General features: G+C 38.6%; 1 protein-coding gene across 1 annotated transcript in view; it reads right to left on the bottom strand.

Annotated features, from left to right (window-relative positions):
• The window catches only part of FAM208A (family with sequence similarity 208 member A), a 50,767-nt gene that overhangs the window by 38,937 nt on the left and 293 nt on the right, over positions 1 to 11,537 (bottom strand). The window contains exons 2-3 of the mRNA XM_014522932.2: positions 2,806 to 2,951; positions 745 to 837 (exon numbers count right to left, since the gene is read on the bottom strand). Coding sequence (XP_014378418.1) covers positions 745 to 837; positions 2,806 to 2,931 — 219 coding nt within the window. The 5' untranslated portion in view covers positions 2,932 to 2,951. The remainder of the gene's footprint in view (positions 1 to 744; positions 838 to 2,805; positions 2,952 to 11,537) is intronic.

Raw genomic sequence — 11,537 nt, 5'->3', positions numbered from 1 at the left:
TCCCCCAACGGGCTTAGTTTAAAGCCCGGTGGAGCAGGTCAGCCAGTCTGGCTGAGAAGAGCCTCCTCCCTAGGGGAGAGAGGTGGAGGCCATCCCTTCCCAGCAGCTCGCTGCCTCTCTCGCCAAAGAGCGGGCTGTGGTCATGAAAGCCAAAGCCTTCCTGACGACACCAGCGCTGCAGTCTTTGGTTGACCACATAGATCCTCCTGTCCCTTCTCAGCCCATAGCCTGAGACTGGGAGGATCGACTAGAGTTCGAAGAGACTTCATCGATCTGGAGCTCCATTAATTCCATGCCAAAACAGATATAACCCCCACTTAATGCTGTTTTGCTTAACACTATTTCGCTATAACACTCATTTTAAATTGATACCTGATTTCACTTAGCGCTCAGCGAGTTTCGTTACAACACTAGTAGTTGCTATCTTGGGTCATTAAAAACACTTGCGGTTGCCATCTTGGCTCATCAAATACTTTCTGTTTCACTTAATGCTTGTTTCGCTTAACACTCGGTTTTTCAGGAACCAATTAAGAGCACTAAGTGGAGGTTGCCTGTATGTCAAAATTCCTTCTCTGTATTTCTGTGGTTTCTAGATGATTTTTTATTTTAAAACCATAGAACATTCATTCATAGTTAATGAATCCTAAAATCATCAACCTAGGCAATTTAGTTTAAGAAAACATCCCACAGTAACAAAACTAGGAAAAAAAATATTTTTTTTAAAGTGTAAGTGCACTTGCTTACCTGAGGTCGATCAACCATAAGAAATGCATAGGATTCAGCAAGCTCTTTTTCAAGGCGACCATCAAATTTCAATTCTCTGCGCTTTTCTGTGAACTGTTATCAAACAAAATCTTAATACCTATACAGAATAAAACTAGTGTTCTCATGTTCAATGCCATCTATCCTGAAGTTTTGATACGAAACACACTTCCCAGGTACAAGATTAATGACCACATCATTCTGCTCTCTCCTTGATGCGGAGTTGTAACAAAAAGCAGCATTCAACTCAAGGCCTTGGATGTCCTTTTGGACTTGCAGTCTAGATACATATCTAGCTGTTCAGGAACTAATCTCTAGTTCTTACCCACAAACTTCTGTACCAGTTTCATTTCTTAAGTACTTTACACTACTATCAATTCTGGTTTTAATTAATTCTGAAACCGCAGTGTATTTATAGAGTCATACGCAGGCTTACACTGGACCCATTGTTTTATAATGAAAGTGAAAGAAAAAGAATGCCTTACATACATTTAAAAAAAAGGAAGGGATGCGGGGCAAAGGCAGCAACAGCAATGCTCAGCCCTTGCTTTCATAGGGGCCAGGGGCTATGCACCATCACTCATACCCTCCTACTGCTGAATTAAGTTTGAAGCGAGGGAGAACAGCAAACAGCAGCAGGCTCTGGAGTTGAAAACAGGGACTCTGGGAAGACCCTGTGCAGGTGAGCTCCTACAGCTAGTATTGCATGTAGCCCTCCAACAGAAGCTTTGTTGACATGTCTCCTTTTGGCTGTAGGGCATAGGCACAATGTGCTGTCTTTGCCGTGCCGCACTACTGAAGGGGATGTGGCAGCACACCAATTACCACAATCGTAGATCTCCCTACGGTGGGAAACAGCACTGGGTTTGGGACTAAGGATCCTAGGCTGCTTTAAATGATCAGCAGGGATCTGGGTTTTCCATTTCCCATGGAAAAACAGAGGAAACCATGGGTTTCTCCTTTTAGAAGAGAAACCTGTAGATTCCCTGCTTTTGCAAACAGCTTGCAGGCTGGCTGAGCTCTAGCCTGCAAGAGCTCTTTGCAAACAGGGTAAGAAACCCCTAGCCCTGCCTGGATGGGAAGGGAAAGGGCAGAGCCTGAAACTCATGTCAGCCATGGCTCTGCTTGGCTCAGCTCAGCCTCGCTCTTCTCCTGGAGCCTGGGATAAGTGGGGCTTGCAGGGGGCTGGAGCAGTGGCAGAGCCAGCTCCATTCAGCTTCTGCTGCCTGCTGTGAGGGTCAGGGAGCTGCAGACTTGGGTCCCTGGCCCCATAGCCCTGGCAGATGGGGGCCCCTCCAGCAGGCCTGGGGGGCAAGGGCTGTGGATGGGAGGCAAGAGTAGGGTGGGGGGGACAGACTTTGGGGGCAGTGAGAGGCACCAGCAGGGTTGGGGGGTGCTGCTGGGGGCTTTTCAATTTTAATAATGTATTTTGGGATTTTTCAGAGAATTTGCAATTTTTCGTCAGAGTTTGCAATTTTTTTAAAATCAGAAAACCAGGATCCCTGATGAGCAGGCAAAGGGCAACTAGGTCTAGACCCAGGATTTCCCATACCCCATCCCAAAAATGAAGTGATTATTCGGATGGGGCATAGGCACCTCAAGTCCAGATATACCTGCCATACATTCATTTCAAGGTGCAATACAGACTAGCGAGAAAGGTCCTACGTAAGTGGAACACCTTTTGTGGCTGGTTTGCCATTGTATTACTCCATAAATTGGTTCAGTGTGTGGCACTGCACTATGTAGGGCAAGATCAACACATAAGTTGTTCCATATATGTAATATCTGCCAGAAATCAAAAATTCCCTAAGCTGATTTTAAATAAGCTTACTGTAATTTTATATACACACACACACACAGAGCAAATCTGGAAATCGTGATTTTTTTAAGAGATCAGCAAGTCCTTACACACAAGCATCTAAGAAACTGAAATGTATGATTTGATGTGTTTGGCTTAGTGTAAACATCACAGGAGCTGGGCAAAACTTTGAGAAATTGTTTAACTTGCATCATATTCCTGGAGGATAACCTATAGGTACTCACCTCCTTTTCCAACAACTCGCTATGAATTAAGCTGGCTCTTTTGTAATTGAAATTAGCCACTGAACTTGGCTCCAGGTAAGATGAATGCAGGATTTTCACAACATCTTCAAACTCTCGAGAGCCCATAGCTATTGGCTGAAAGAGTGCTATACAGAGAAAAGAAAGTCAGTATCAATATACGTTTGAAACCTCTAAACAAAGTTGTCATTTCACTGACAGTTTTAAAAGAAAGTAATTAGTTTAATGGATCATGAATTATTTTAAGTGTCATGTATTAAAAGAGCCTCAAAAGATGGGATTTAGGCTACAGACTTTGTGTTAACAGCTGCCTAGAATCATACATATCAGTAACTGAAATCCACCCCCTATCACTATTTATTCCTGAGCAAGCTGCTGAAATTTAAGGAAAGAACAGCATTTTAATTTTAATATACTCACATGAAAATAGATATATACACTTCAAAAGAGGCTTTATACATTTCATTTAAAAAAAAAAAATCCCCAAACTGATTTTGTTTTTGTAAGAATACAAGTTTCATATTGCAACTTCTCTTGGAAAAGGTTGTTAAGTTTCATCCAGCCACTCTGAGGTTGTCAGTATTTAGCCTACTTACCACGGCAACAAGCACTTATTACTAAAAGAGAACATAGATGCAGCTATGCATTTTTAAGCTTCAGTTGAAGAGAATTTAAGACTTCTCCTAACATAATTCAGGGCCATCCATATCAAATACATGCATTACAGGGTCAGGCAAGGTTATTTGGGTAAATGTGATACCTTTTATTAGATCAACTACCTAGTTGGAAAAAAAGTTATTTGCAAGCTTTCGGGCATAAACTGTGTGCATTACACGGTCACACAAATGGCTACTTCAATATTCCTTTTTCGCCAGTTCTCTTCCATAAATTCGTATAGGAGTCTCTTTCCTACGGTTTCAGCTTTTGCCATGTGGCTATTCTTGTCCACCCCCTCCTCAATTTTAGCTATGCGAGGCCAAAATGACCAGTGGAAAACAAGAGAGTATGTGGCAGCAAATGGCTGACTTGCTAACTTGATGACTGCCAAATTGGGCTCTATTTCAAGATGTAGAGGACTGGAGCTGCATTTCTGAGAAATCTGTAGTTCCCTGTAGCAAATGCTTTACCTCAGACAACTTCTAAAACAAAGAGATAAGGAGCTTTGTTATAGAGGTCAAAAGCTCCATAAAGTAGGTAACTCAAGCCTCTGAGGTAATCTTCCATCCTTTCTACTGCTGCCTTCCTCCCTCTCTCCAAAAAACTATATGAAGCATATGTTTCTGGACAAACTATAAAAATCACATCAGACAACAGAAAATGAAGAATAATACTAAAAAAAGACATTCTGGTCTAGCATCTCAGTAAGGGGCTCCTTACTGGTATAGTAAAATCCAGAAAGGTAAGGAGGATAAAAGTTCATTCACTACCAGAGCAAAATGTTGCTATATTTTTCTAGTATAATATAAAGTGACTGTGCAAGGCTGAGAAAGCCATATCTGCCACCACTCCTAATACCATCATCCATATTTTAAGATAAACATGCTATATTTTGCTTACCAAAACCAAGAAAGCGTTAAAGATTCTATAAATATGGGGCTAACACCAATCTTTTCTTTGTTTTTTTTGTGGGGGGGGGTTTGTTTTTTTTTTTTAGTGTGCAAGAGGTACTCGAGTTCTACAGTCCCACTACTTCAAAGTAACAAGTACAACTTCATTTACAGATGCCAGTGAGGAGTAAGGACATTTACTATCACAATATTTATGGTAAAGCAATTAGGTCTCTCCTAAAGATGACTTTATAAAATCAACTGCTGAATTTATTTGTACTGCAATACAGTATTAAAAGCCACATATTGGAAAGAGAAAAAACAGTTATTTCCACATTTGTAAAAGGCCTCAGATATTCAAAATTTTTGGCAAGGTGTCTCTCTAAATTGAAGTAGTCAAGAATGACTTCCTATTGAAAAAATTAAATGTAGAGTCATTTTTTATTTTTTTTTAAAGACAACTGATGCTTGTATTAACTTTCTTCCATAGATGTTAGAGAATTTTTCATACCCCTCTACAAGCATATGATTACTATTCAAAATAGACTTCTATTGAAAAAAGTCTAAAGTCTTCCAGCAGATACAGAACATGTGGCTCTTGCAGCTGCCTAAGCTGATTATCTATCATCATTTGAACTTTTAAGATCTATGTCATTGTAACTGTTGCACGTGAAAATAAGAGCTGCTTGCAACATACATACAAGTAAGGTGCTGGATATTAATCCTAATTAAATGACTGGTTGGCTATGCCATAGTTATTTGTATAACAAAGGACTCAGAAGTAACCATGTGGTCAGTGTTGCCATTCTGGTAGGTACAATACAGATGCTTAAGAAACAAAACCAAAAACAAACTAGTCCCTGCCCAAAGAACTCACATTCTAGCTTTAAAACAAGAGAGGTCATGGTTTCTCAGCAAAGAGAAGAAATGGAAAAAGGAAAGTCAGGATAACAGGTTCCCTCTACTACACACCCTATATGGAGAAAAAGATCAAGAAAAGAAGTTCTAACATAGCAGCCTAGCAAATCAGCATAAAAAAAATCTTTGATATATTTTGATTTGCCCAATTATAAAGACTCAACTGTGTTGTTTAGTATATTAAAGCTGTTCCTACAGGTTCAGAAATAAAATACTGGGAAACTTCCATGGCACCTATTTATCAAGTTAATCTGCATGAAGAGAAATTTGATTTAAGATTGCAACATCTATTGCTTGATGATCTCGACATGCAATTAATCTGAGAATCTGAGAACCTTCTCACAAAACATGGTGTTGCACTCAACCATTTAAGATCTATTAGGATTTTATTTAGACTGCATTTGTAAGGAAGACTGGCCAACCCCTTTGCATAACTTTAATTATGCAACACTGGGTGTCACATTCCCTCAAACATTAAAATTACTGAGTTCCCAGGGTAGCTTTTATGTACAACTGTCTAAGAACTTGCAAAATTACTTAAGAAAGCATGCCCACAAATGACATCAGTGTGTCATCCATGTCTTAAGTGAAAATTTGAAAAAGACATACTATCATGTACACTGAGCTCTTGTGAACTTTATGAATTAGGTGATTCATTTGTGTTTACTTACTTCCTACTGTATAATGAAAAAAATTCAAAGAATGATTGGAAATTGGTATATTTTCTAGAATGCAATTTCCTGGCAGGACTTAGCTTCCATTTGGAAGTATGGCACTGGCATTGAACAACTGTGTATCTAGCGGCAAAAGTATTTTTGCATGCTCTGATACCACTGTCTAATACCTTTTACTATGGTAAAAATCTAGAACTCTGAAAATTGAGACTGAGTTTTTGATAGTAACTGAGATTTTCAACAGTTCTGGCTGGGAAGGTCTTGTTTGTTTGAATTTACTGAGGAAAAGGGATAAAGTTTAATAAGGAGAGAGCGACAGAGACAAAACAGCATGGACTCAAGAATACACTTTGGACTAGTGTTATTAGTTTAATACACATGTTCAGAGAACATTATCCAAAGCAAATTAAAAAAAATGTGGTTAAAATAGAAAATAGTCAATATAACCTTGGGAGTAAATATAGATCGAGGGCAAGATATTCAAAAGCGACTTGAAATTCTGGGTTCCCAATTTGAAGACTCGACCCTTAAGCTTGGACTATAATGTACTGTAAACTTGAATTATGCATGTCACGCAAAGAAAAGGTATAATAAAAGCTCATCTGATCTGGATAGAATTTCATTAATTCAACAGGTAATATCCTCTCATGGCAAACAGGGCTCTTTTGAAAACTAATTCTGTAGAACAAAGTGAAAAAATTGAACCATGTACCCCTTTAAAAAAAAAAAAGAAAAAGAAAAAGGGTATCTCCAACCAGTTTCTTGGGGAGGGGTGACAGCAATTCAGTATCACCAACAGTTGCTTAAAAAAGTCCTTGTCAACCGTGACATTTCAATAAAGCCTCGTTTGTGCTTTTTGATTACAGGAGGAGGAGGAAGATGCGGTAGCACAAAGACCAAAATATTATAGGATCTGTTGCTTGGGATTGACTTAAGTTAGAGCCAAAGTATTTTAAAATTCAGGATGCACATCTCTTCTGACTATATGGTTTTCATATCGTGTCCAACTAAGTAGTTGTTGCAATTACAGAACAGTATTTCCAGATCCTGCTGCTTGCCCCACCATGTGTGAAGGTATTTATATAAGAGACACTTATATTCTTGGTTTCAGAAGCAAATATGCAACTTAGATGTGCTGGTCACGCAACTCCTATTAAAAAAAAGCCAGTGAATCACTGATCACATGCTGGGAGTTAAGTTGTTATTTTTGTAAAGGAAAGAGCAAGTAGGAAAACCCTATTCAAGGGAACCTGCCATTTTGAAACTATAAATGCCATTTTCTTAGATACCCAAACACAGGAAAAGACTAAGCTTGAAAGGAATATAAAGTTAGCTAAAATAAAGATGAAAAGCAAAAATTAAAATTAATTGCTTCACATATCCATGGCACCTATGTGTAGTAAATTTAAGGTTTCAGGTGAATCTTCTGATGTTTTGATACACTGACCAAATAATTTATGAAAAAATATAAAAAGAACAGATAGTCAGATGCCAAATTTCTCCTTTGAAGTACAGTTCCTCTACCAAACTAAAACTGTAGTTCATGATATGCAAGTCTGGCTGAGCAGCTTTACATATGCTGAATTCAAACACTGTAGGACCTTTAATAAGGACCCATAAGCAATCTAAGAAGCTATTAAGAGCAAAGAATTTGAGCAATTAGACTTGGGAAGGAAAAATTCCATAAAGTATCATTTACTTCAAGGATGCTATTGATAGCCATCAAGTTACATATTCACATAAACAGCTTACTTCGGGTCTCTGATAAGCTCAGGGAAGAACATGAGTGTATAGTAACCTGAAAAATTTTTCCACCTTATTTATATTCTCTGTAGTAGTTTTTATCATCTATGCATTTTGACGATGAAAGTGAAAAGACAAATTTATAATGTGTTTTGGACATTTAAGAAAAGTATTAGAAGTTGGTGCACTTTGTTTGCTGGAACTATTAAACAAAAGTATTTTACTAGTATAGAGAGAAGCTAAATAATGTATTATATTTGTTAGAAAAATAGAAAATTTAAATAAGATATGATATGCAGCTACTTTAAGGTTAGGAACTAAATACCAAATCTTTGTCGGCTCTCTAAGGACAGAGCGCAGCTTAACAATGTGCAGAAATAACCATCAGTCAACTTCCAACTCCACAGCAGCTAAGTGGTCATCAATAAACAATAGATCAGCTAGCTTATTTTTTGATTCATTACTTTCCCAGTCACGAAAGCGCTACTTTTTTGTGGGATACTATGTTCATCTCAAGTAAAAAGATCTATCTATCTATCTTCAAGATTCCAAAACAGAGAAGTCTCTCTTCTTATCGGATCAGTAAAATTAGAACTGATACTGCTCTTCAGAGGAAGAATAGTGCTCTTTACATCTGCGTGAAGTTGGCTTCCTAGTGAGAGATCATCAAGAACGATACGTGGTCATGAAGGTTTATATAAATACTTGAGCTTGTATTGCGAGATGACTCACCTCTCCCAAGTTCCAATTTGGAAGTTGCACAACCAATCTCTCAAATAGAAAGAGCAACTAGTGAACAGAACATAGAAACTACCCTGAAATTTAAGACGAATACTAAGATACCTCCTGAACGTAGTTGTCTTTGCTTACTTAATATTACCTGAACCAACTTAACCTTCCAGCAAATGCTATGGTATCTTTAATGCAAGTAAAATAAATGAGACCTTAATTTTGCAGTAGTGGCACCTCACTATAAATAGGAATTCAGGAAGATACTCAAGCCTGTACCTCATCTTAAACATATGAGCAACCACACTGAAGTCAATGGGACTACTCAAGCACATGATTAATTGTCACCTTACATGAGGTAAATATTGAAGTCAGTTGGTGAGGCAGGGAGGAAGATATGGAAGCCAGAACAATGCCTGTCCCCTTTTTCAAGTACCTTCTTTGTTTTTTGACTTGGGCAAAAGGCTTCTCAAAGAACAGCTCAGGTCTGCCCAGGACAGCCAGGAAAATGTGACTAGGTCACACTACACATAGGCATGGCAGGAGGCCATACAACACTATTTTATGAACAAAGGAGAACTACATTGCTGAAAATAGCACCAGGCCTGTTTAGGAACAAAGATAGAGAAAAATGCTTATATACATTTTTAAGGAGGAAAAGCTTCAAGTAAGATTCCCTGAATTCTCTCTAAAAAGGAACATAAGGAATAAATAAGAGGAAGATGCCTTCTGCCACTTCCTAACAATTAAAGAAAAGCACAAAGGTCCTCCCCAAGGAAGCTAGATTCCTCAGAGAGGCATGATATATGATCTCTGAATACGCTTCAACTCTAGTTTGAGATGATCAAGTCAAAACGTTTTAACTCTCTGGTCTATAAAGATTGTGCCGATATCGTATTTCACTTGATCTTAGTAATTGAAAAAGCTATTCCCAACTTTAAAAGACTCAAGAAGTTGGTCAATTCCAAGGACTTTCCTGTATTTGGTATGAGAGAGAATTTTCCAAATTCTATGCACGTTATTAAAGTTGCCTCAGCCCCCAGAATGTACTAGATCTTTGTGTCCTTTTTAAAATAAGGAAAAATCTAATGATGATTTAACTGAAAATGTAACTTCATCCCTTGAGGACTCTAGAAAACTTTATGGATCGTAACTTAGGACTCCCTAAATGAAAAAGCAGCTACCTCTGCAATGTAAAACAGGAGCTCTTTTACGCAAACAATACAACAGGACTTTTGGAGGGGAAGAAAAGAATACCTTTCCATGGAAGCTACAGAATTTTTATTATTATTTGGTGTTGACCAGTATTCAAGTTTGGAATCTGGCCTGGGCAGCAATGCCAATACTGTTGCCCTTCCAGAAGAAGGCCACTTCTTTATTTCCACCAAGCATTCGGGATCTTGGTTTCACAACTAATCTAAAATGAAAGTGTCAACAGTGTTTTGGCCATCACATTATACTACAAGACTAATTTAAAATCCATTTCCTATCACTTACTAATTTATAAACATCTCTAACACACTCAAATTGGGTCCTTGGGAGTCACACACCTGCTTACACTTTTGTTACAGCACTAATCAACAAGGATCAAAATATTCGATATTTTGTAACAGCATATTAATGCCAATGCCAAGCACCCCTGGGCACTATCAAACCAAAGTAGGCACATGATGGAATGGAAAGATACATTTTTTTCCAAGGTTCCAAGGGATTCCTTAACAGCAAGCGTGATTAAAAATAGTTTCTTGAACAGTAGTTTAAAGATGTAATTCTAGTACACTAGAATTCATATCCATAAGAATGCAGCCAATAGCCTTGATGTCAGCAAGTTACTTTGAAAAAAAATTTGATTTGTATAGTCTCCCTCTCCACCTGAAAGGAAATGATTGAAATCCTAATGATCGCAATACTCAAAAACCTAGGCTGGTTAAAGTATTAGCGTATACACTGTAAGAAACAAACAGTCCTGCATAGGCAGAAGATGTACTAGATGAACTTAAAGTTTGTCTTTTCTAGTTCTAGTTAATATTTCATGTTTCGTTTGAATTCACAGTGGAATCAAGTCTGCGTGATTTTTTTTGGTTTTTTTTTTTTTGGTTTTTTTTTTAAACAAAAATGTAATTATAATAATTTTATTTGGCCTTGGGATAGCAGAACTACAACAGGTGCCATGTTTTATCCAGACATTTGCCATCAGATGAACATCAAGAGGCCATGACATCATTACTCTAAGTCAACTTGCACCTTTTTACAACTAGTCTCTGCTAGCTCCATCTTCATGTATTTTTCCTGAAAAATTACTTACAGCTTCAAAATTGGGGAAGAGTATAATGAAATAAACCTACCTTTACTTCCTCCTTATAGAAGAAAGGTTGTTTTTGTTTGTTTTTAAGAACTAAGTAAAGTTAAACATCTTCTTTGAAGAATGAAGAGCTTATAGGAAAATGTAATGTGATTTTAAGTATAGAAACTGACCTCAAGCTCTAGGAGGTCAAAGATGGGGACATCTTTTGGGCTGGGAAGGAGGAGGAGCATGCCATACATAGATTTTCCTCTCAAGTTAACAAAATACAAGGCAAGCAGAAACTAATGGTGCCCTTCAGAAAGTGAAAGAGATACCACTAGATTTTAGAGAAAAGCCATACAAAAAAAAAAGACAACAAACAGAAAACAAGGGAAAGGAAAATCAAACCAGGAGACTCAGACAAGTAACACTCCCAGCAGGAGGCACGTGAATGTAGACTGCCCCCTTCCCTCCTGCAAAGAGATGGGAAGCACAGGAGCCTTCAATGAATAAAGGAAGAACCAGTCTTCCCTGTGTGGAACTACGGGGAAGCAGTCACCAGCCTCCCCCAAACATGGATGCACGGCTCTCCTGCGGAAAGAGGAGGAGGCGGGGGCAAGAAAGGAAGAGAACCATCTTCTGGGGCTGCCCGCGCGTGTCCCGCAGGCGACCATCTTCTCTGTGTGTGCGTGCGCGCGCCTCGCACGCGTCCAGCCCCCCCCGGTCACGGCATCCAGCCTGTTCGGCTCTTAAGCCTCCGTGTCTCCCATTCCAGCTGCCATTGGGTTTTCGGAGGAGAGTGGAAAAGCCTCTCCTGAC

This window comes from Alligator sinensis, unplaced genomic scaffold (genome assembly GCF_000455745.1).
Source record: "Alligator sinensis unplaced genomic scaffold, ASM45574v1 scaffold1308_1, whole genome shotgun sequence".
Taxonomy (NCBI): Eukaryota; Metazoa; Chordata; order Crocodylia; family Alligatoridae; genus Alligator; species Alligator sinensis.
The sequence above is the reverse complement of the archived record's forward strand: the minus strand, read 5'-3'. Positions and strand labels throughout refer to the sequence as shown.